A 26,003-nucleotide genomic window follows, 5' to 3' on the forward strand; every position below is an offset into this window, starting at 1 on the left:
TTTTATGAGTTTCAACATATATATAATTTCATTTAATCTACAAAATTATGACACAGAAACATTCCATGCCCTCAGCATACTCCCTCATATTACCCCTTGGTAGTTATACCCACCACCATCCCTAACCCTGGAAACTACTGATTTATTTTTATTTATTTATTTTCTACTGATTTATTTTCTTTCACTTTATTTTTGTCTTTTGGGCAATGTTACATAAATGACATTATATGGTCTGTAAGATTTTGAGGCTGGCTTCTTTTACTTAGTATAATATTTTCAAAATTCATTCACTTTTTTGTATGTCAATAGTTTGTTCCTTTTTGTTATTGAGCAGTATTCCATGGTATGGAACTTTGTGAGGTCTCTTCTGCATTCTCCTCCATCTGGACCATGTCCCAGATTCTTTCCAGTTTCCACGGCTCTATTTTGACATTTTGGCCTGAAAGCTGGGGGCCTTATTTTCCCTGCTTTGCCACACTGTTATCATAGCTGCACCCATATCTTGGCCCAAAGACAAAGAGAGAGGAAAAACATTGGCTATTCACCACAGAAGGGCAATCACAGCTTCTCTGATCAAGGAGAAAGGTTTCTTTTTTTCAGGGTTTTAGGCATCTGCCACCCCCACTATCTCCACTGTCACTCTTCTTGCCACCAGTGCCTTGAAATTGCTGTAGGATTGGGGCTCAAGAGAACACACACACACACACACACACACACACACACACACACACAGAGAGAGAGAGAGAGAGAGAGAGAGAGAGAGAGAGAGAGAGAGAGGAGAAAGAGAGACAAAGAGCAAAAAGAGAGAAGAGAGAGAAAAGAAAAACTGGATTATCTTTATGCTCTCTGAGCTTTAAGAATCTTTTTCTTCTTTTTAAGACAGAAGTAGAAGGCTTCTCCTGGAGCTTTTTCTGTCTGTCGTCAGGTGACTATTTCCAGGTTACATGATGCCTTAAATCCAGGTCGGGTATACTAGAAAATATAAGGTAGGGGCTGGGGTGGAGTAAGGACTCCCATCAGGTTGGTGGATGTTTACATTCTAATTTTATTTCCCAATTCATCTGCTGTCATTAGCATGTGGTTTTCATTTACTTTTAAGTTTTGTGAAATTGCACCAGGCCAGCATTTATTCTAGAGCAAACTTTCCCCCAATACTGAGGCAAAATCCTTTTGAGTACTCTACCTAAGGCCCCAGCCTTGTAAGGTTTCCACTCTTATGATTTGAATAGAAACTACTTCCAGCCCTTTGCGAGCCTTGGAGAGTATTCCTTATGCACCTTGTTGGTGTTTTTTTTTTTTTTTTTTTTTTTTTTTTTTTTTTTTTTTTTTTTTTTTTTTCTGCAGACAAATATGCTTATCATTACTCACCAGAATACTTGAAGGTGACTGCTTTTCGATCTCTGGAATCCTCTCTCTGTGCTGATCTCACTTCTTATATTCTGTCCTATCTGCCTCGATCTCTCCAGACTCTCAGCTCCAGGAGAATACTAGGTTTTGCCTTGGTTCCCACTCACTGTACCTCTATCTGGAATCCGTAGGCAGTAAGTTTAGATAGCCACAGGACTCACCTAATTTGTTTCTCATCTTTCACAGATCCTTTTCCTTCAATGTTTTTAAGGGTTTTTTTTTTTTCCATATATTTTGTCTGATTTTAAAGAGTTTCAGGAGGTGATATAAATCTAATCTCTCTTACTGGAAACATAAATGTATAGGATATAATTGAATAAGAAATGATGAAATCCAGACTAAAAATGCCTAATTATTTTAGAGATGGTTGTGTGAGAGATAGCTTTACAAAGGAGGTCAAATTTGGACAGGTGTGGTCGCTCACACCTGTAATCCCAGCATTTTGGGAGACCAAGACAGGTGGCAGTTAGGGGGCATCCTTGAGACCAGCCTGAGTAACATGATGAAATCCCCTTTTCTATGAAACAGCAACAATAAGGAGGTCAAATTTAAACTAGTCTTTGAAGGAGGGAGGATATTCCACGTGAAAAAAAAAAATGTCATCAGTAAAAGTACTGGAAAAGGAGTAAGCCTGGGTTTTTAACCAATGAGATAGTTTGGAGAATGACCTGACGAGATGGGTCAGAGTATATAGGAAACTAATAGAAAATAAGGTTGGGATCAGATCAAAAAAGTCTCTGAAAGCCAGAAGTTGTGCTATAATGCAGTGGTAGAAAGCCTTTAAGACGTTTTTAAAGTCTAAGCAGTGTTACATAATGAGTTTACAATTAATATAAACATTTATGTCCAGCCTATATATTTCTTTTAACTTAAACGCATCTGTTCCTTTTTCTGTCATTTGAATAAAATGAAGAGCGGCCTCATAAAAACATGGCTGGTATTGTTTTTATCTAATACATTACATTTACATAACTTTGGAGTAAAGCTATTTCTTAACTTTCTTTAGTTCCTTAATCTTTGTTCATATAACATATTTTCCATTGTAATTTTCATTATTCTTTTCAAGATGTGTCTTTTTTCTCTACTTCCTTTTCAAAATGACAATGATCAAAACTAGATATAAAATGCTAGTAAGTTTGTTCTAATGTAGAATTTAGTTGACTGATTTGTTTGTCAGATTCCTTTTAAATACCTGACAGTATCAATGTAGATTTTTTCACAATAGCATTATACTTCACTTGAAAGCTATTGACATCCAATTTTTATACAGATTGTTCATAGCTTGTCTGATTTCCATATTACAATCCTGTAATGTCAAGTCATATTTTCTTCTGTTTTAATATGATCATTTAAAAATTTATCAAACTCATTATTATATTTCAGTATTTCTTTGTTTCCTGGTATTAGTTATGTACCACTTTCTATTTAATAAAGGTTGAAGTTTTGATACGTTGGGTAAGTTTAATACAGAGAAGAGAAAAAACATGTTTTTAATGCTATTCTTCCAGTATTAAATAGCATTAAATGATGCTATTATTTTCCAGGATATGGAGAAGAAAATAAAGGAACGTATGGGGAGATTTATAGTCTTCTATAAATATTAAAGGGAAATATTAAAGAAATTGAGGACAGAAAAGCCCCTTTTAAATCAAACACAGAGACAGAAAAATAGAGAACTGAGATAAGTGTTGAGATAGAAAGACCAGAAAGATGATGAGTTTAAATCAATAGAAGCAGTTTTAGGGACACTCTGAAAAACTAATTGGAAACTGAACAATTTGCCTAAAGCAGAGCTGCATAGGTATATGGAAACAGACAAAAATGTTTATATAAATCTGTTGAATGAGTACAAATTTGGTGAAGGAAAATGATTTTGTAGTAAAAGGACTTATTTTGAGTGTACAGGTATCTTTGAAAGTCTTCTTAAATAGGGGAAAATATTTATGAATGAAAGCAAAAAGTAGATATATAGAAGGCAGATGATAATTGTGGAGGATAATGAACCTCTCCCTTTTTCTTTTAATGTATGCATACTCCACTAGAAGATGAGATAATAAAAGTTCTTTAGAGAAATGATGGCCTTCTTGTATACAACAATGTGGATAGTCAGAAGGGGCTTCTTTTTAGACAGAACTGGGATATCTAGAAAATGATATACAAACAAGATGTTTAGAATTTGTTTAAAAACAGCCTGAATTGATAGATCTCATTTGGATAAAGATAGACATAATGTAGAATAAAATTCACTAATATGAAATTGGATAGGGGGGTTGTTCATTTATGCATATAAAAATAAAGGTTATGAAATGTTTTAAAAGGGACACTATATGTTGTGAAAATAAGTGTAAAACTTTACAAAAGCAGAAAATTTGCCAAAGGTGTAAATTAAGCTTGGAATAGAGGATACTCCAGATTTGTTAAAAATACTCTGGGTACCTCAACTTCTTTTCTTTTGGGACACCAGATTATACTGAGAAAGGTTAAATGATTTTAAAAAATGATAGTATAAAGGGACGTAAATGATAAAATCTGTGAAAAGGATAAAAGCTCCTGATGTCTTAGCTGAGCAGAGCTGTGCAGATCCTGAGCATTGAGTACATACCTCCGCAAGCAGTTTGGATGGAATATGGACAAAACAACAAATTACACAGCTAACGATACTTAGCTACTCCTCTTTTTTTTCAAAGGGAAAAAGAAGTCATACATAGTACGAATGGAACCTACTGACATTATTCAATTCCAATTGTAAAATATTTGCAGGAATATTTTAAAGTCAGGAGGATAGCAAATAAGCCAAGAAGGCTTTTTTGTTTATTTGTTTTTGTTTTTTTAGTGAAAGAAAATAATGGATCAGATATAACCATTGCTTTTGACTAAATAAGCCATAATTGTTTTTTTTAAATATGTTATCTATGTGTGCTTTAGAGAAGAGGAATAAAATCTATTTGATGAATAAAAATAAAGGGGGAATACAGAACCTGGGCTCATTTCATTAGTATCTTGACATCTCTCTCTCTTTTTTTCAAAATTATACTTTAAGGTCTGGGGTACATGTACAGAACATGCAGGTTTGTTATACAGGTATACATGTGCCATGGTGGTTTGCTGCACCCATCAACCTGTCATCTACATTAGGTATTTTTCTTAATGCTCTCCCTCCCCTAGCCTGCATCCCCAACAGGCCCTGGTGTGTGATGTTCCCCTCCCTGTGTCCATGTGTTCTCATTGTTCAACTCCCACTTATGAGTGAGAACGTGGTGTTTGGTTTTCTGTTTCTGTGTTAGTTTGCTCTTTTTACAAGATGAGCTATTATTATATTACTTCTGCTTTTCTAAATAACAGAGACAGCAGATGAATTAGCAATGGAAAATAAAAATAGTGTCATAGGGGATATGTTTGGGTTTACAAAGAATAAGGGGCATTTGTGAAAGATTTGATATTTGTTAACATAAACATGTCAATCATTGTTGGAAAAAGAAAAAATATGAAATATAATCTTTTTTCAAAGTATATGTATAATGTATAAATATTTTGGAATAAAAATATTCATCTCTTTCCCTAGAGGGAAAATGGCTAGATCAGATAATCTCTTTGAAGTTCCAGTTCTGTAATTCAAGCATTTTCTTTAAAAAGCAATTTTAAAATTAAAATGAGAAGCTTAACTGGGGTTTATATTACACATATATGTAGGATCAATATTTTAAAAACTGCATTCTTAGTATGTTATGCCTTTTGCTCTTTAAATCTGTGAAACATAATCGTTTATTTGAAATTATTAAAATATGAAGGGGACAGAGTAACCCATACTATTGGTTCTTATTGTATTACTTTATTAGAAAGCATTTGTGTACCTGTCTTCCTGATTTTTTATAATGAAAAATTTATATATTTGAAACTACAGACTCAATCTTGCCAAAATTTTCATTTTTTGCATCATTATTAAATTGTATATTGTCTCCTTTTGGTGCCTGTCATATCTTTTTTATTCATTATTCTTAATTGACAAATAAAAGTTATATATAATTTACCACATAAAACATGATATTTTAATCACATCATGGTAAATGGGGTATCCATCCCTAAAGCATACATCTACTGTGTACCCACAAAAATTAAAAATGAAAGATAAGAAATGAAAAACATGATGTTTTGAAATATGTGTATGCTATAGATTCAACCTGTTATAATCTTAAAAGTGACTTACATTCTTCTGACTTATATCAATAGAACAACTGTCTTTTTGTCATTCATCGAGACCATCAGGGTGTATTGGAAAAGCTAATCAACAGGGATTCTTCTCAGCGAGTTCTGTCTCTCCTCTGAATTGTGGCTGCTAGCCTATTAATTCTCCACTAAACCTTTAGGTATTTGGAGACAATTAAGTCTCACAAAAAAGACAATTAAGTCTCACCAAAAAAATTTATCTTTGTTTGGTGGGGAAAAAAAAAGAAAAGCCCAGGAAACCTGGGCTTTTCTTTTTTTTTCCCCACCAAACAAAGATAATTAAATCTCAAACTTGAAACTTGAAAGATAATTGGTCAGGCAGCAGCAATGTACTGAGTATAGGCTTCTCAAAGAGATGAAACAATACAATTAGTAGAAAGAATTCCTATTGTGTACTTAATACAGTTGCTCTCTACTTTTCTTTCTTAACCTCCCCTAAAACAAAACAAAACCAAGATGCTTCAGTTAAGCATTATAATGGGACTATTAAATTATTGTGAAAAGGAAAAACAGTCTAACACTCATTCTGCAGATGGGAAAATAGAAGTGCATATTGTAATTATTTTTCAAAATAAGGTAAAAACTGATGATTGTGTAAATAAGCAAATGTATATACACTTAATCATTTTTATCCTAAATTAGTTTTAATTTCGTCTTATTCCTACAGTGAAAGAAAGTATACATTGTCATATATCAGGAAAGTTGTGCAGTTAATTTTTCTTCTCCTGAGTAATTATTCTGTTGGCTTTATGTTCCAAATATGTTGCCTTACATTAATATTCAAACAGAATTTTAGCACACAAAAATTTGTAACCTCGTTTTACCTTGATTCGTGACTCAACTCATGTTCTTGTTGTAGGGCTTTGACCAGCTTCGACTTGAAGGATTGCTTTGTGATGTGACCCTGATGCCAGGTGACACAGATGATGCTTTCCCTGTGCATAGAGTTATGATGGCATCTGCTAGTGATTACTTCAAGGCTATGTTCACAGGTAGTTTGCCTTTTAAAACTCTGAAACCACATTAAAACAATATGAAAAATCTGTGTTTAAATCTATTTCTAACATGAAATTTAGTTCTTTTGGAAACAGCTTCAAAAGGAGTATACAACAGTATGTATGGTTTTCGGTGGTGCTCTTTTAACATGGAAAATTGATGTACTTTTTTCATACTGTCCATCTTTATCTCACAGCTTTTCTTTCTCAAGCTCATATCTGAGTGGGCCATCAGAGACTCTGTGTCTTGCTAATACAATCTTTACTCCAAATCAAAAGATAGGAAGTGAGAATATTTTGAAAGCACTTGCATCATATATAACCTCCATTAGTATAGAGATTATCCTTTTTAAGTACTTTTTTTAAACCATAAAATGTGCAGCAGACTGACTCTAATATGACTGCTTATATAAAATAAGACTGATTTTATTGCATCTAATTAGCAGCAGAAGTGAGTTTGACCATAATTATCCACCTTCATTTAATTGAATGTCCTTTTATTTAAGGTGGAATGAAAGAACAAGATTTAATGTGCATTAAACTTCATGGTGTGAGCAAAGTCGGTCTAAGGAAAATTATTGACTTCATTTATACTGCAAAGCTTTCTCTTAATATGGACAACCTTCAAGACACGCTGGAAGCTGCCAGTTTTCTACAGATTCTGCCAGTTTTGGACTTCTGTAAAGTATTTCTTATATCTGGGGTAAGATATTTTCAAATCTGATTTATCCTATGGTAGACTCTGATGTAGCCTGTTTAGATTAGGACTCATAAAATCTGCTGTGCAAGCATGTGACACTTGCCATTAGAGAGATGTGTCTTATAGTATATGGCCTGTAAGCAAGATGAGATTGAAACAGGTGCATTTTTATGAAATAGAATTATTTAATAAAAGCCTCTGTGTAATCAAATGACATTAGATACTAATAATGTTTGATAAAGATATATACTTCAACTGTTTGATAATGGTATATACCATAATCTGGTTTTATTCACCTTAACGACTTTATACAAGCAGACTTCTAAATGTAATTCAATGGAAAAGTAATCCGAGCTTCTAGAACTCTTTAAAATGTCTTCCCTTAATATGGGATCTAGATCTCAAGAAGAACTAATACCTATGGGCAAATCTGTAAGAATATGAGTCTTGATTCCATAGAAACATATCACCTATTGAACAGTGTTTAGCTTTTTTTAAATAGATAAGATAGCGTGCATACAACTACCAATTAATGAATTACTTGGTGGAAATAACCCAGTTCCTGAAGACAGTGTTTTATTTTAGTTGAGACCCTTAAATTTTACTTCTGGGAAGATAAATGGCTACATTGGACAGAAATATTGCCAAGACTTCCAGAGGTTTTGGAGCTTGTTTTTCTGATTAAGAATTCTGGCAATAGTAATTTGTTGATATATTTTCTAACTCATTATGTTGATGGATAGTTTTCTATAATTGTTTTTAACTCATATCAGTCTTAATATAGGTAAATAATTGCTGTCAGATCTTTACAACTTACATTTTTTCAACATGGAACCTTCTTTAAAACATTAACTTTCAAGAGAATATGAGCTTAATTATTTTATTAATAAGGTACTTACTATCTTGCAAAGTCAGCCAATAACTAATTTAATTGGCTTATTGAAAGTGTGTTTCTTGTATGTTTGTTTTCATTTTAGAAAACTCAAACTATGTCTCACAATTCCTTATAAAATTTAAACTAAGTGCTACTTAAAAGGGTTTTATATAGTGTGGTGCTATATTGTTGATGCATTGACTTCTCTATTGCATAAGTAGCCCAAGTGAAGTTGGTCAATTCCTGTGCTATTGCTTGCCTCCATTACTGAATTTAGGTGCTAAATTTTATTTTAATTTGATCATACAAGGCCCATCCCCTCAAGAGCTATTAGGATCTCACCTCTGGTTGTGTCACTGGCATCATATAACAATTACATTTCAAGGAAAAATGAATTGCATTGAATGTGTTTTTCAGAATGCCTCAAGTCCAGAATTTAATTTAGTAGTAACACATAAAACTTGCATTTATAGACTCTTAACATTGCTTTACACTGATCTTAGCAACACATGGTCATCCTGAGCAAAACTAGGGAAAGTGCCATGATTTCTCTGGAACTAATCATTAACAAGAGACATTGTTTTCCTATCCTCTAATACAGAAGTTTAGTACTCATAACTTCAGATATTTATTGTTATCAGTTCATTTACCTGAAATAAAAGGACAAAACTGGATAATACACAATACAAAAAAGTTATAGTAATATTATTATCAAAATAATAGAAAATAATTTTGTTCTAGATAACTGTATTTAAAGCAATTTTAATTAAAGATGAGGCCATAGTAACTTTGTAATGCTGACAAATTTCCAGTAGTTAGACTGTTGGTTCCTTCACCTATTTTGAAATATTTATTATAATTGTTTAACAATTTAGAAATGTCTTCATTTTTATAAACACTTAATATTGCCTTAAATATCATGTCCTTTATTTTTTCATCATTTGCAGACATCCTAAAACCTGTTTCTAATGGAGAAGAGGCTTCTGTCTAACAAAGATTACTTGTGGTAGAGTTTATTCCTACCTCTCAGTTTTAGAATTTTCTTGCCTATGAACTTTTAGGAATTACCCCTTTTCTTTGCATTATTCTACCTTACTTGTCCTTCATCCTTTATTGCAGAGGATACACCTGTGTGGTTTTAGAGCTGAAATCTCTTCCTTCTTAGAATCCATGGTAATTTCTGAGAAAATCTGGCAGATTATTCGTTCCAGGAACATGCAAAATCCAAGTTTTCCTTTACCCTTCTTTCATGGATTTTGTTTTTTAGTTAAACCTATGTTTAGCCTTGCTCTATTTATTTCCCCTTTTCTTCTCAGCAATCAAGTGAAAAAGGAAAAATAGTAGCCCAGTGCATTTTCTACTTATAAAAACTGAAAGTCTTGAGATACTATATTTTTAAAGGAGTACTTTTTGAAGTTCTATGAGATAAGTTATTATAGATAAATTTTAATATGATGTTCTTATGTTTAAGAACTGTGTGCTAAAATCAGATGTTTTAGAGGAAATAGTCTTTATGTTTTTAGTGATATAGTGAGATTATAGTTCACATAACCAAAACACTATTTGAGTTTGAACTTTTAGACAGAAAACTTCTTTTCTAATACAATTCTGTTCTGTCCTATTCTCAATTATTTGTGTGGATGAAGAGGAACAGTGGTACATAAAATGTGAATCAGTAAATTACTCAGCAAACATTTATATATTAGTTTTGAATGATAACTTTAGACTCAATAGTAAAGCCACACTTACCTTTGGTGGGATAGAGATACCAGTTTTCTGTAATAGCGCATCAGTCTTAATAGAACAAGAACCAACCTCCCTTCTAATTTTGCCATCCTTTGCAGTATTACATAGGCTGGTAATTAGTGTTATAGTTTATAGGATGTGGCGCTTTTGTTTTTGCTATGTTATTTTCTTGGGAGTTACAGAAAAAAGGATAATGGAATACATACAGAAGGATGGCAATGAAGGATAGATATAAAGCATAGTAAGTAAAAGTTTCTATAAAACTAAAACCACTTTTATATACTATGGAGATAATGGAAAATTGCCTTTGTCTAGTCTTACGTATAAAAATTGCATTGGTTTTTGTCCTTAGGACATTGTATAACTACAACATGTTAAATATTGTGCACCCATTCCCTAATTTATAAGAAAGTTGTGTAGGTTTTTTGTTTATCATTTGTTTGCAATTTGAAATTTTTAGCATCTACCATTTGCCCCACAGAACTATTGTTATGGAGGATTTCAGGCTAGTTCACGAAACAGTCTAATTTAATGTTAGGTTGCTGAAATAGGGCATCTGCAATTGAACTCAAAAGATTGCAATTTAAATATACAGATATATAGAATGAACAAAACAGAATAAAAGAAAGAAACCACTTTATGTTTATATACAAGTATTTTTTAATGAGAGAATGAAGATGTAATTGGACTTTAGACTTGGGGGTAATCTTTCTTAAAATATTTTTTTCAATTGTGTTTTCTCCCTTGATGCAGTTATATTAATGATTCCACCTGCACATTTGTTATCCGTGATGGGGTGGGGAGCTCACAATGAATTAGAGAGAAATTTTATTGAGGTGACTGGAGGTGATGAAGAGTTGGAGACAGAAAATAAAGCAGGTACATAAGTGGGAAGGAGACAAAAGACAGAGGAATAGGGAGAATGTGTTTCTCTCAAAAGAAAAACAAAAAGAATTAAAAGTCATTGGAGAAGACTCTTTTGCTTTGCTTCCATTACTAAGTTACTCAGAATTTCCTGTATAGTACATATATTTCACATTCTTCATTTTATCCAAATTGTATTTATCCATTAAGATTAACAGACATGATTTTTAAGATAATTTTTTCATCTTTGAGGGCAATTTAATGGAAATTAGAGACGAATTGTATAGATAATTGTAATTCAAAGTGAATCAAAACTCTTCCCCCCCCCACCCCAAACCACTCTTTACTTCCTAATGGCCATACCTGTTGCTTATGACTGGTCATCCACTCTGCTTGGTTGATACCCATGTTGTATGGTTGTTAAATATTCTAAATATCCCGCCTATAACTTTGAGCACCCATTCTTGCCCATCTGCCATCTGGGACTCTGGGAAGAAGAGGCCTAGCCTGGGCTCAAACCACTTCAACCTCACAAGAGCCATTGTAATGACTAAAATTCCATTCAATAAAGAAAGTGCATTCAAAATGCAAAGAAATAGAGAATTCGATTTTTTGGGCTGGAGACACCAGTGGCATTCACCTCAAATAGCATATAGAAACTGAAGAAAGACAAAGACTGAAAGAGGTGAGGTGTTTGTTAATCAGTTATCCCTTTGTTCTTACCAAAGTGTCTCTTGTGTCCTTTGAACATCTCATCTGTGGAAGGAGGCTTGACAGAAGATACTTGTACATCCTCTGCCCCATAAAGTAGCTTGTTTGATTTCTTCCCAGTCTTATTCTGTGGACCTTATTTCATTCTCTGCATTGATTTTACTAGATATCAGGCTGCCATTTTAATAAACTTGATAGCACCAAGTAGAATTTGGTACACTGAATGGCCAGGGAGTTCCCTAAATTTTTGCCGGATTTCTTAGTCTTTGCATTTCCCTTGAGAGTACAAAAGCAGATACTGGCTGGTCTGAGTGCAGTGACGTTTACACCTAACTGATCACAACCAGTTAAAGATTCCTTTGTTCATTCTTCACTCCTACTGCTTCAGTTGGCTAGCCTTAAAAAAAAAAAAAAAAAAAAAAAGAAAAGAAAAAGAAAAAAGCAGACACCCATTTTTTTTCTAAATAAGAATTTCTTTGTATAAAACACAGATCTTTAAAAAATCCTACATTTCAGATTAAATCTTCCGTTAAAATATCAAATTATGTTGATAACAGTGTTTTGGCACATCAGATATAATCTGAATAGTACAGCAGCAATGAGGACCAGTATGTTAATGAGAACACCACTTGCAATGTTAAGATGTTGGAAGAGGCTTTAGGATGACTATGAAGGTTGTTTGGTTGTAATAGAATAATTTATATCAAGGGAATGTAAGACTCATCTATGTGAGTCTTTGCATGTGAGATGGGTCTCCTGAATACAGCACACTGATGGGTCTTGACTTTTTATCCAGTTTGCCAGTCTGTGTCTTTTGATTGGGGCATTTAGACCATTTACATTCAATGTTAATATTGTTATGTTTGAATTTGATCCTGCCATTTTGCTACTGGCTGGTTGTTTTGCCCATTAGTTGACGTGGCTCCTTCATTGAGTCATTATTCTTTACCATTTGGTACATATTTGCAGTGGCTCGTACTGGTTGTTCTTTTCCCTGTTTAGTACTTCCTTCAGTAGCTCCTGTAAGGCAGGTCTTGTAGCGACAAAATCTCTCAGCAATTGCTTGTCCATAAAGGTTTTGTTTCTCCTTCACTTATGAAGCTTAGTTTGGCTGGATGTGAAATTCTGGGTTGAAAGTTCTTTTCTTTAAGAATGTTGAATATTGGCCCCCACTCCATTCTAGCTTACAGAGTTTCTGCCGAAAGATCTGCTGTGGGTTTGATGGTCTTTCCTTTGTGGGTGACTCGATCTTTCTTTCTGGCTGCCCTTAGGATTTTTTCCTTCATTTCAACCCTGGGGAACATGACAACTATGTGCCTTGGGGTTGCTCTTCTTCAGGAATATCTTTGTGGTGTTCTCTGTATTTCCTGGATTTGAATGTTGGCCTGCCTTGTTAGGTTGGGAAAGTTCTCTTGGATAATATCTTGAAGAATGTTTTCCAACTGGATTCATTCTCCCTGTCACATTCAGGTATGCCGATCAAACGTAGATTAGGTCTTTTCACATAATCCCGTAGTTCTTGGAGGCTTTGTTCATTTTTCTTCGTTCTTTTTTCTCTAATCTTGCCTTCTCATTTTATTTCATTGATTTGATCTTCTATCTCTGAGATCCTTTTGTCTGCTTGTTCAATTCGGCTGTTGCAACTTGTGTATGCCTTGCGAAGTTCTCATGCTATGTTTTTCAGCTCCATCAAGTCGTTTATGTTCATCTCTAAGCTCGTTATTTTAGTTAGCATTTCGTCTAACATTTCTTCAAGGTTCTTAGTTTCTTTGCATTGGGTTAGAATATGGTGTTTTAACTCAGAGAAGTGTGTTATTACCTACCTTCTGAAGCCTGCTTCTGTCAGTTCATCAGATTCATTCTCTTTTTTTGTTCCCTTAATGGTGAGGAGTTGTGATCCCTGTGAGGAGAAGAGGTGTTCTGTTCTTTGATGGATTCATCCTTTTTGCACGTTTTCCCCCCCATCTTCGTGGATTTATCTCCCTTTAATCTTTGAAGTTGGTGATTTCAGAAGTCTCTGAGTGGACGTTTTTTCCTGTTGAGGTTGAAGCTATATCTTTTTTGGCCTGCAGAGGGCGTGGCTGGGCTCTGTTGGGTTCAGTCAGGTTGCTGGGTGGGTGGTCCTTCTTGGGGTTTGTTTGAAGGTGAGATGGGCCCCATCTTCCCAATGGCATCTGTCCTTTCCCAGCTGGATCTTCCTGGTTGGGATCAAGGTGGTGTATTTGCTGCCAAGCTCTCTAGCAAGGGCTTCAGTTTGAGTTCTGTGGAGGCGGGGCCTGCCAGGCCTTATGGTCTGTTTCTCTGCTTTCAACTCTGCTTCTCTCTGTTGGATGGTCAGCCCGTCTGGCATTAGTCCAAACTCCTGCCCCGGTCCCTGTGACAACTTGCCTCACCTGGTGGTAGCCGCTGCTCAGATTTGCGTTGACTACCCATGGCGCCTCACCGTCTGGCAGGGCTCTAGTCGACCTGGGTTGCAGAAGGGATGAGGTAAGCACAGGATCCGAAATGGAGCACTGAGGGGGTTAAGTTCCCCAACCCTCCCAGCTGGCTGCACGTTTTAGGTGAGGATACGCCTCCCATCTTGATTTGCCCCCTTGAGTGGCTCTCGCCCTGTAGCTCCTTCCTTGGGCCTAATTTCAGTGCCCTATCATTCCCACAGAAATGAACCTGGCACCTCGTTTGGAATCGTGAAGTCCTCTAGCCCTCTGCTTCTCACTCGCTGGGGAGCTGCATTCCAGTGCTTGCTTCTCTCGGCCATCTTGGCACACCTCCCTTCCCTCCCTCGTCATTTTCTTTTAGTCAGCCTTCTACTGGATTAGGGTAAAGGTGGTTTGCAAATTATATGTATGTAGATCATTGACACATTTAGATAAGAATCCTTATTTGTATCTATATGGACATTAAAAACGTAATTTATTCTTATTCTAGAACAGGTGTTTGTGCTATCAAGATGTGAGTGTCATGAAAGTAGTCATGTTTTAATTTTTTTTAATTGGCTTAATAGGTCACTTTAGACAATTGTGTTGAAGTTGGACGGATTGCCAACACCTACAATCTGACTGAAGTGGATAAATACATTAACAGTTTCGTCCTGAAGAATTTTCCTGCTTTGCTGAGCACAGGGGAGTTCTTGAAACTCCCTTTTGAGCGTCTTGCCTTTGTGCTTTCCAGTAATAGCCTTAAGCACTGTACTGAACTTGAGCTCTTTAAGGCTACCTGTCGTTGGCTTCGTCTGGAAGAGCCTCGGATGGACTTTGCTGCAAAATTAATGAAAAACATACGATTTCCACTGATGACACCACAGGAGCTCATTAATTACGTGCAAACGGTGGATTTCATGAGGACTGACAATACTTGTGTGAATTTGCTTTTGGAAGCCAGCAATTACCAAATGATGCCGTATATGCAGCCAGTTATGCAGTCAGACAGGACTGCCATTAGGTCTGACACCACTCACTTGGTTACACTAGGAGGAGTACTGAGGCAGCAGCTGGTTGTCAGTAAAGAATTGCGTATGTATGATGAAAAGGCCCATGAGTGGAAATCGTTAGCCCCTATGGATGCCCCAAGGTACCAGCATGGCATTGCTGTCATTGGAAATTTTCTCTATGTTGTTGGTGGACAGAGTAATTATGACACAAAAGGAAAAACGGCAGTTGATACAGTCTTCAGATTTGATCCTCGATACAATAAATGGATGCAAGTTGCATCTTTAAATGAAAAGCGCACCTTCTTCCACCTAAGTGCCCTCAAAGGATATCTGTATGCAGTTGGTGGGCGAAATGCAGCAGGTGAACTGCGTAAGTGTGCATTTATATTAAACATAGAAGCCAATTTTTTCACCCAGAAATTCTTATTAAATCATAAAATAAGCAGTCCTGTAAAAATCAGATTAAAATGTAGCTAGGGTCTCATTTTAAAAGTATCTTTTCTGAGAAAATATTGGAGACCACCTCTATGCCTTATCTGGGCATATATATTGTTGGTGAGGGAACAAATTGTATCTTAAAAATACATGAATATATTATAGAGTATTTTACTTGTGCAGTGTATATGGTCTTCGTCTTGAGGGTTCATCTAAAAAGTATACTCAGCTAATTTAAATTATAATAAAGTCTTGGATAGAAGTTTGGCATGTTTTCTCATGTTCTTTTTTTTTTTTAATTGCATTTTAGGTTTGGGGGTACATGTGATGAACATGCAAGATTGTTGCATAGGTACACACTTGGCAGTGTGGTTTGCTGCCTTCCGTCACCTCACCTGTATCTGTCATTTCTCCCCATGCTATCTCTTCCCACCTCCCCACCCCCGCCCCTCCCCCATTTCCCCCCAACGGACCCCAGTGTGTAGTGCTCCCCTCCCTGTGTCCATGTGTTCTCATTGTTCAACACCCACCTATGAGTGAGAATATACGGTGTTTGATTTTCTGCTCTTGTGTCAGTTTGCTGAGAATGATGGTTTCCAGGTTCATCCATGTCCCTACAAAGGACGTGAACTCATCGTTTTTGATGGCTGCGTAATATTCCATGGTGTATATGTACCACATTTTCCCTATCCAGTCTATCATCGTTGGGCATTTGGGTTGGTTCCAGGTCTTTGCTATTGTAAACAGTGCTGCAATGAACATTCATGTGCACGTGTCCTTGTAGTAGAATGATTTATAATCCTTTGGATATATACCCAGTAATGGGATTGCTGGGTCAAATGGGATTTCTATTTGTAGGTCCTTGAGGAATCGCCACACTGTCTTCCACAATGGTTGAATTAATTTACATTCCCACCAACAGTGTAAAAGTGTTCCTATTTCTCCACATCCTCCCCAGCATCTGTTGTTTCCCGATTTTTTAATGATCGCCATTCTAATTGGTGTGAGATGGTATCTCAATGTGGTTTTGATTTGCATTTCTCTGATGACCAGTGATGATGAGCATTTTTTCATATGTTTGTTGGCCTCCTGTATGTCTTCTTTTGTAAAGTATCTGTTCATATCCTTTGCCCATTTTTGAATGAGCTTCTTTGTTTTTTTCTTGTAGATCTGCTTTAGTTCTTTGTAAATTCTGGATATCAGCCCCTTGTCAGATGGGTAGGCTGCAAAAATTTTTTCCCATTCTGTTGGTTGCGGATTTACTCTACTAACTGTTTCTTTTGCCGTGCAGAAGCTGTGGAGTTTGATTAGGTCCCATTTGTCTATTTTGGCTTTTGTTGCCATTGCTTTTGGCATTTTGGTCATGAAGTCCTTGCCTACACCTATGTCCTGAATGGTTTTGCCTAGATTTTCTTCTAAGGTTTTTATGGTATTAGGTCTGATGTTTAAGTCTTTAATCCATCTGGAGTTAATTTTGGTGTAAGGTATCAGGAAGGGGTCCTGTTTCTGCTTTCTGCACATGGCTAGCCAGTTTTCCCAACACCATTTATTAAACAGGGAATCCTTTCCCCATTGCTTGTTTTTGTCAGGTTTGTCGAAGATCAGATGGTTGTGGGTATGTTGTATTTCCTCTGAGACCTCTGTTCTGTTCCATTGGTCTATATCTCTGTTTTGGTACCAGTACCATGCTGTTTTGATTACTGTAGCCTTGTAGTATAGTTTGAAGTCCGGTAGTGTGATGCCTCCTGCTTTGTTCTTTTTGCTTAGAATTGACTTGGCTATGCGGGCTCTCTTTTGGTTCCATATGAAGTTTAAGGTGTTTTTTTCCAGTTCTGTGAAGAAGGTCATTGGTAGCTTGATGGGAATAGCGTTGAATCTGTAAATTACTTTGGGCAGTATGGCCATTTTCACGATGTTGATTCTTCCTAACCATGAACATGGAATGTTTCTCCATCTGTTTGTATCCTCTCTTATTTCGTTGAGCAATGGCTTGTAGTTCTCCTTGAAGAGGTCCTTTACGTTCCTTGTTAGTTGTATTCCTAGGTACTTTATTCTCTTTGTAGCAATTGTGAATGGCAGTTCGTTCTTGATTTGGCTCTCTTTAAGTCTGTTACTGGTGTATAGGAATGCTTGTGATTTTTGCACGTTGATTTTGTATCCTGAGACTTTACTGAAGTTGTTTATCAGTTTCAGGAGATTTTGGGCTGAGATGATGGGGTCTTCCAGATATACAATCATGTCATCTGCAAATAGAGACAATTTGATTTCCTCCTTTCCAATTTGGATACCCTTTATTTCTTTTTCTTGTGTTTTCTCATTTTCTATTTTTAAAAGCCCACATGATATTTTACTGAACAGGTTACAGTCCTTCATTACAGACAACTTTCATTGTTTCTTCTTTTACAGAATTTATTATCTATTAGAGGCCACATAGATTTTCTTTGTAGATTAAATGTACAAAGTTCAACATTATCCAAAGTTTATTCACTGTGAATATTATGATTTATGACTGTTAGTTTTAAAAATCATTCTCTTGATGTAATATCAGATAGTTTTCTTCACCATAAACCCATCTGGTATGCTTTAGTTGATGATCATTTTTTTGTCTTCCCAGTATAAGATTGGTGATAAACATACTTTGATATAGAAGTACTTTGGCCATATAAATTAATCCTAAAAGGTATAATTTTATTATTTTAGATAAAATTGGGTAGTATAAGTTTTCCAAAAATAAAGCCAGGAAGTCTACCTTTTATGTTGTGACTTACATATCTGTCATTACCATTATTGTTTGGCCTTGTTTTCACTTCTTTTATTCTCTATTGTAAATAGAGTCCTTGTAGTTGACCAGAATTCCAGGCTCCATAGAGCTGAGAAAGTTCAAAATATTGGCACTGGCTTTGGATAAGTTCAGAATAATTCTCAGAATCTTTTTTTAAAAAATATTCTAAGAAAAAAAGGTAGTTTAATGTGTTTGAGACTAAGCTATTTATCAGGGAAAAGAATAACTGTTCTTAGCTCTTACATTTCCCTGTTTATAAAACCCTTTCTTGTTAGTGACATGGTCTTTTTCCTGATCTTTTAAACCCAAAGTGTTTTCCTTTGTTATTACAATGATATTTTTCTCTAAGATCAGACTTTCTAGATTGTTGGACCATGTTGCATGATCATGAGCTGCATAGGTTTTCCAATATATTTTAATAATTGGACTTTTAAAAGCACTTGAGGCATAAGTGTCCTTAGCGTAGGATTGTCCTTTAGGCCTCCTCAGTCAACCCTCACATATTATTTTCACATTATTATACCATTTTAAATTTGTGGTATATGGTAATATCTAGAAGATGCAAGTAGTTACTTGTTTTTTTTTTTTTGTTTTTTTTTTTTTTTTTTTAGAAAATCCCTGTATAAGATAATCTTCAAGAGTTCCCAAATAATAGGTCGTCAACCTGGGCAGTCTTCTTTTCTCAAAGGAGATAGCTCCAGTTTTCAAAGTCAGTCCTTGCTCGTTGATATTATCAACCCTGTTAATATACTCTTCAGCTACTAAGTATTCAACATATAGTTTCTAATACTAATTAGAAGCCTTATTCTTCTGGGAGTTTCTAATCTTCAGGCCAAGGAGAGTCATTACATAAAACCAAGACACTAGACGCTTGTTTTTTTTTGAACTTATCCCAACCCTCTTTGAGTTCCTCCTATGTTATACTCATCTAGGGACTATAAATAGACCACTCTGTTGGGCAAGTGGCTCATATACAGGTTTCCTTGCTCCTGACCTTCTGAAACCACCCCTCCATCTCTGATTAAAAATAGTCTTCTGTGTTTCATTTTGAAAGGGAAAATAAACAAGGGAATCATGCTTTTCTTGGGATATTCCTAAATTTATATTTAGGCTTTAAAAATAAAATCCCTAAAGCTTAACCTAAGGATAATGACTTAAAAATTCCCCTCTAATGGTAAATATAGATCCATTTTAATCTTTTTTCATAAACTGCATTTTAAAAAATACACATGTGATTATAATACAGGCACAAACCATCTATACCAAGAACCTGAATTCTAGTTATCATCCAATTATTTGATAATTTATTCCATTTGAAATGATCTATAGATTACAAATCTATCACGACCTTATAGATTTGCTTTTTTTAAAAAAATGGAATTTCTCCCAAAGAATAACATTTATGAGATTTCCTGATTTCTATCCATTTATCATGTTTCTCTTTATATAATTAAAAAGTGAATTTGTGTTAGTTGGCATTTCGTTTTCTTGGACCCATTGTTTTTGCAGAATAGCAGATTCTGATTCTAAAGAAACTCTTGCATATATTTCTGAATGTTCCTGCCAGAAACTGAGTTTTTAACATTTTCCCTGCCCTACAAGTGCTTTCTAAAATAGAATTCCCCCTTCAGTGCACATACTAACATCTGTTATAATAAATCAACATTCCCATTGTAATTGATTAAGTTGGTATGTGCATATGCTATGTAAATAGAAGGTGATGCCAATGGGTGGCAGGAAAAGGCAATTGTTGGGAAAGTCATTTAACAGTTTAATAGGTTGATTGGCACCAGTATATCATTTCATAGAGTAACCATTACCTGTATATAATTATAAAAAGAAAAATTTAGTGGGTACAAAAAATAGAATGAATTAATAAGGCCTAGTATTTGATAGCACAACAGGTGACTATGGTCAATAATAATTTAATTGTACATTTTAAAATAACTGAGAGTATATATAATTGGATTATTTGTAATACAGAAGATAGATGCTTGAGAGGATGGATGCTCCATCTTCTATGATGTGATTATTATACATTCCATGCCTGCGTCACGACATCTCGTGTACCCCATAAAAACATACACCTACTACGTACCCACAAAAATTAAAAATAATTAAAAAAAAGAAAACAGTGGCAACATTTGCAAGACTCTTTAGATCACGTTAATATATTTGGCCTTTTAAAATCTTTTCATGGGGTAGTTGGACCAAAGGAAACCTAGGCCCATTGTACATCAAAAAAAGACTCTGTGTATGTGTGTGTGTGTGTGTGTGTGTGTGTGTGTGCACATGCATGCACTAGCCTAGCACACCTGTGCTCATCTGGTTTAGTGCTGAAATATAATTCCTTCGAAATGCTGCTTTCCTTTGATGCTGGTTACAATGGGAAACTAGGGGAAGCTTAGAGTAGCTGTCACTTAAGTGAAAAAGGAGTCAGTTATTTCTGGCATCTTTCAAAATTGTGTCATATAAGAAATCAATCTTCCACTGAGGTTTTGTATATTGAAGAAGAATATGACAGCTTCAGTATCTTCCATGTCAGTTATATATTAATAAGTCAAGCTTTCAAATAATGAAATAACGTACAGAAAATATGTTAGATGTTTTTTAAGTAAATATACAATAAAACTACTAAAATTATTAAATGCCTCTATGCCCCCCAAAGGATTTGGGGGTTTCTTGATCACTCACCAGCACTCTATGTTTCTAGAGTTCATCTCCCATCTATGGGAGCCATCATTATTGAAATGATTTTCTTCAGGCCTAATCTCTTTCTTAATCTTAAAGAAAAAGTAAATTCCGTATCATCTTCTGGGACTGATTCTGGATTCCTATGGAATTGTCTTGGAAAATAAGAACTCCTGATATATGTGAGATAACCAGCCTAAGTAAAATTATTAAATTGGAGAGATTCTTTAATGTAAACACTAGGCCACTAGACTACTGAAGTTAATTCTCTAGGTTAGGGGTCAGCAAACTTCTGTAAAGCGTCAGAAGTAGTCTCTTTCCAGCTTTGTGGGCCATTCAATCTCTGTCATAAGAAATCAACTCTGCTGTTACAGTGTAGATGCATCCCTAAATAATTCATAAACAAATGAGTGAGGCTGTACTCCAATAAAGCTTTATTTATGAACACTGAAATTTGAACTTTATAGAATTTTTTTCAAGTTACAAAATAGTCTTTTGATTCATTTTCAGTGTATAAAAAATATAAAATCATTCATATTTTTATTTTGTGGGCAATACAAAACAGGAAGTAGACTGGATTTGGCCTATGGACTGAGGTTTGCTTCTATCTGCTCTAGATTTTTCCAGTTGCCTCCTTACCATTTCCAACTCTCACAGACTGTGATTGAAGCACTGCTTTGTGCCTTGCATCATCCCTTACTCCCTCTTCCCATCAGAGTTGTTGGTACTCATCTATATCTGAGTGTCTTGTAAATACGGAAAATAGAAATAAGAGCATGTGTATCTACTTTTTAATTAGATGTATTCCAATTTAAAATAAAATACTATTGATTTTACTGACAACAATAGCAATTCTGCATGGAGAACTGCATGACAATAAAAGTTGACAATGAAAATTAAATGGCAGAAACAGCTAAAGGAGATAGATTTTTACCTGGAAAGAAGTTTAGGGGTGACAAACTACTATATAGTAATTTTTTTGTTGGTGGTTAATGGCTATCTTACACTGAGGGTCTCCTGTATGAGAAAGTATAGATGGATTCTTATAACCACTATTAGGGGAAAATGCAATTAAGTCACTGACAGAGGAATTATCTTTCTATGTAGACAAATATGATTAATAATAACAGTACATAAGTATTCAAATTCTAACTCCAGTATAAAAATAATAAGAAGAAACTAATGGAAATCACATCAGAACAGTTTGAATTAAACATAAGAACCAATAGTTACAATCCAAAATTTCAAAGTTTAAGTCAGAGTCCTGCATTAAGAAAAGGGTAAAACTATAGTGAGTCCTGTCTTTGGCTTCAAGTAGATGGAGAAGATGATCTCTCAAAGTCTTTTTAGACCCTGTTTCAGATAGGATGTATGGTTCAATTACTTCTGATACTTCTGAAACCGCCCCATTAATGACTATGCTAGTGCTAAGTACTAATCAATGCACTAGGTTTTCTGTTATGTGGGGGGGGGGGGAGAGAGAGAGAGAGAGAGAGAATGAGCAAGAGAGAGAGAAATAATAAATATACATGGAGAGATAATGATAATGTAGGATTTTGCTTGTCAGTTAGGTAAAAGTCATGCCAAAGGCAAATGGAAATGAACATTTGAAAAGGCATCCAGTGACTAGAAATAGTAAAAAACAGTATTGGGGCATGTGGCAGTTTAACTTGTTATTAATTTTAGAAACAGGGTTTAAAAGAAATAGAATTGGCAAGGATACAGGCCTAAAACAATGAACAAAGCCAACAAAGCAGTAGGTAAAAATGAGAATAGTAAAAGCTTTTGAAATAAGACTGAAAATTCAAAGCTAAAAGAAGTGGAAAAGGGAGTCAGTAGAGAGATACAAGAAGTAGCATGATATAGGCATGGTTGGAGGAGAAAAGCATACTTTGCATAGTGAATTTGCTGATGAAATGAAATTTTTGAATAGAGTGGAAAAGTAGTCTCTCTCTTTCTTTGGAAAAGTGTGTGTGTGTGTGTGTGTGTGTGTGTGTGTGTGTGTGTGTTTTGTCTGTGACCATGCTATTTTTTTTTTTTTAAAGAGGAAAATCTTATTGAAAGATTGATTCATCAGGATTGCATTTGGTTGCAAGTAGCTAAGCCTAATTCCAGTGGCTTCATCAAATAGTCCCAGTCAGTAAACTTTTACCTACTCATCACTGTGCAGAACTATATCATATGGTTGACCAAAGCTTCAAGGGAACCTGCGAATTAAATTTCATTTTTAGCTTGGTGCAGTGTTTCCCTAAGCAGTTGTTGTGGCTCTCTTAGTTTAAAAAGTAGGGTTGGGGGATGCAAGAAATTGAATTAGCAGTTGTCAGTGTCTGTGATAAATAATATGAACTTTTCAAGTCAATCTAGACCTTGTGCTTTTGACGAGTTCTCATAATAGCTTTTCTGCCTTTTATGAAGTGATTACATTTTCTATCTTTCTTTGTGACATTGTTCTGTTGTTGAGGTTATAACAGACTGACTGAAAGTTACTTAAGTGAGTTGAGGTCACGTCTCCAAAATACATTATGTTAAAGATGATAAATATATTACTGAGAGGAAGTATTCTTAATAAAGATACTAACTTTATATTATGCCGCCAACCACCTTCAGGTTAAGAGTAATACACCAGAATCTAAAGTGCAATAAAAATAAAAAAGGAGTAGTACTGGCTGTAATGACGGTGGGTATATACAAACTATTAGCTTTAAAGTATAAATGTAGAGAAAGTATTATTAGTGTCCATTTTGTAGTCTGTATAGGAACTAAAGCAGTGGGCTTTGGAACATAAACCAAGTAGTGTGAACACTTTCATTCTCCATGAAAAGTTTGCTTCTTATGTATTAACATTTGTTTCCATCAACATGGGACCAGAATTGAGGAGCTTTTTGTTCCTTTTGATTTTTTTCATCCTTTCTTCCTGTTTTAGAGCAAAGAAAATAGAGAAATGTCCAATTATAAAGATGTAAGCAGATTACAGATTAAATCTTAGTGATTTCTGCAATGACAGAATTGTGTTAGATTCTTACACTATTCTAATGTAACATGTACTAATGGTTTATCTTATTACTATAGTCTCAATAATTACTATAAGAGCTCCCCCAAAAGTCTTTCACGTATCTCTCATAGCTATAATAGATATGTTTCAAGTGTTTGGATATTATTACTGTTTCACATAAGATAAAAATAATTAATTGTTAAATCTGAAGTTAAAAATCATTTCCTTTTCTTTTTAACAGCTACAGTAGAATGCTACAATCCAAGAACAAATGAATGGACCTATGTTGCCAAAATGAGTGAGCCCCACTATGGCCATGCTGGAACTGTGTATGGAGGAGTGATGTATATTTCAGGTAAACAAGTATCATGTGAACACAATATAACATATAAGCTTTTAACTTTGTGGTTATGTTTCTATATAATGGTAGTAATAATAATAATTCAGGCATCAGGAGTTTGAGAGCAGCCTGACCAACAGGGTGAAACCCTGTCGCTACTAAAAATACAAAAATTAGGCTGGGTGCAGTGGCTCATGCTTGTAATCCCAGCACTTTTTGAGGCCGAGGCGGGTGGAACACGAGGGCAACAAATCAAGACCATCCTGGCCAACATGGTGAAAACCCATCTCTACTAAAAATACAAGGAAACTAGTTGGGCGTGGTGGTGTGCGCCTATAGTCCTAGCTACTTGGGTGACTGAGGCAGGAGAATCACTTGAATCCTGAAGGCAGAGGTTGCAGTGAGCCAAGATTGCACTACTGCACTCTAGCCTGGGCAAAAGAGCAAGACTCTGCCTCAAAAAAAAAAAAAAAAAAAAAAAAAAAAAAAAAAAAAAAGAATTAACTGGGCGTGGTGGTGCATGTCTGTAATCCTAACTGGGAGGCTAAGGCAGGAGAAACTCTTAAATCCAGAATGCGGAGGTTGTAGTGAGCTGACATCGCCCGCTGTACTCCAGTCTGGGTGACAGAGCAAAACTCCATCTCAGAAAAAAAAAATCCAGAAAAAGCGATTACCAAAATATAATTTATGTTGATTTTAGAAAGTATTTGTATGTATATTTGCATATGAATGCCTTGGGCATTCTGTAAATTTATAAGAATAATAGTAAACCAATCCTGTTGTAAGGTATAACTTAGAAGAAATTGGAAAGCTTTCAAATTTTGCTTTCCAGTCCCCATGATCTGTATTCAAATAAACACTGTTCATAGTTTCTGTAGCAACAATTAATTCATTTTATTTAAGGTTTGGCTAAACTGTGTGAGGGACTGTATCATTATAAAACGTATAAGGTCTCCTATGCATAAAACATGCTTCCAATATGCATAATAGTGCATTATAATGTTCATTCTCTCTTTCAGGATAGCCCATAATATGGGTTTTCTTTTTCCTTAGCATTATAAGGGAATTCTACTATGGTGTCATTGCATAAATATTTCTGTGCTGATTATCTGTATTTAATGCACATGCAGATATATTTTTTCTGTTAAAAAATTCTGAAATGCCTATAGTTTATTCACAGCATCCAAGTAGCAACTTTCATTCTCAAATTATTGGAGTTTAAATCAACCTACTGTAGAATTTCTTTCTTTTATTTAACGCATTTTCTGCTTTTGTTCTCCTGTAGAATTTAGGAAGAAGTCTCACTTTAATGTAATGACCACCTCTGTTACTGACATTTGACTTTGTTAGTCAGATTATTATCATTTGGTCCTGACACACTCTACCTGGGACAATTCTTCCCTATTTGAATGCCTGCCAATGCCAGGCTAGCAGTTACATTATTAAAGACCAAAGGTATTAAGGCGATATTTGTGGCCTGATTGACCACTGCCTTATGAAATCTGTAATCAGTAAGGATCAATGAAAGGCCTGTAGTATATGATTGGCAGGTTTCTGGTGTTAAATTCATGAGCAACTACGGGATGTCTTATATTAGAAGAGCCATCCAGGTAATAAATGTGCTCCCACTAATCAATGATTTTCACCATTTGTCTATGTTATGTGGGCAGCTGACTGTACCATTATAATGAGAGCTCCAACTCCTCTGAGAAAAATGATACCTGAATTGTGTGGTGCTTTGGCGTAACTGGTATATATTATGGAATGACCTTCCCGATCGAGAGTAGTTAGAAACTGTAGCTGATTTTCAAA

The 26,003-nt window shown here is 35.2% G+C and overlaps 1 protein-coding gene across 10 annotated transcripts in view; it reads left to right on the top strand.

Annotated features, from left to right (window-relative positions):
- Positions 1-26,003, top strand: part of KLHL13 (kelch like family member 13) — a 198,236-nt gene that overhangs the window by 169,426 nt on the left and 2,807 nt on the right. For all 10 annotated transcript variants that reach the window (XM_003931057.3, XM_003931053.3, XM_074392108.1 and 7 more), the window contains 4 exons: positions 6,491-6,623; positions 7,133-7,329; positions 14,526-15,321; positions 24,093-24,206. In XM_003931057.3, the coding sequence (XP_003931106.1) occupies positions 6,491-6,623; positions 7,133-7,329; positions 14,526-15,321; positions 24,093-24,206 (1,240 nt within the window). The remainder of the gene's footprint in view (positions 1-6,490; positions 6,624-7,132; positions 7,330-14,525; positions 15,322-24,092; positions 24,207-26,003) is intronic.

This window comes from Saimiri boliviensis, chromosome X, assembly GCF_048565385.1.
Source record: "Saimiri boliviensis isolate mSaiBol1 chromosome X, mSaiBol1.pri, whole genome shotgun sequence".
NCBI lineage: Eukaryota > Metazoa > Chordata > Mammalia > Primates > Cebidae > Saimiri > Saimiri boliviensis.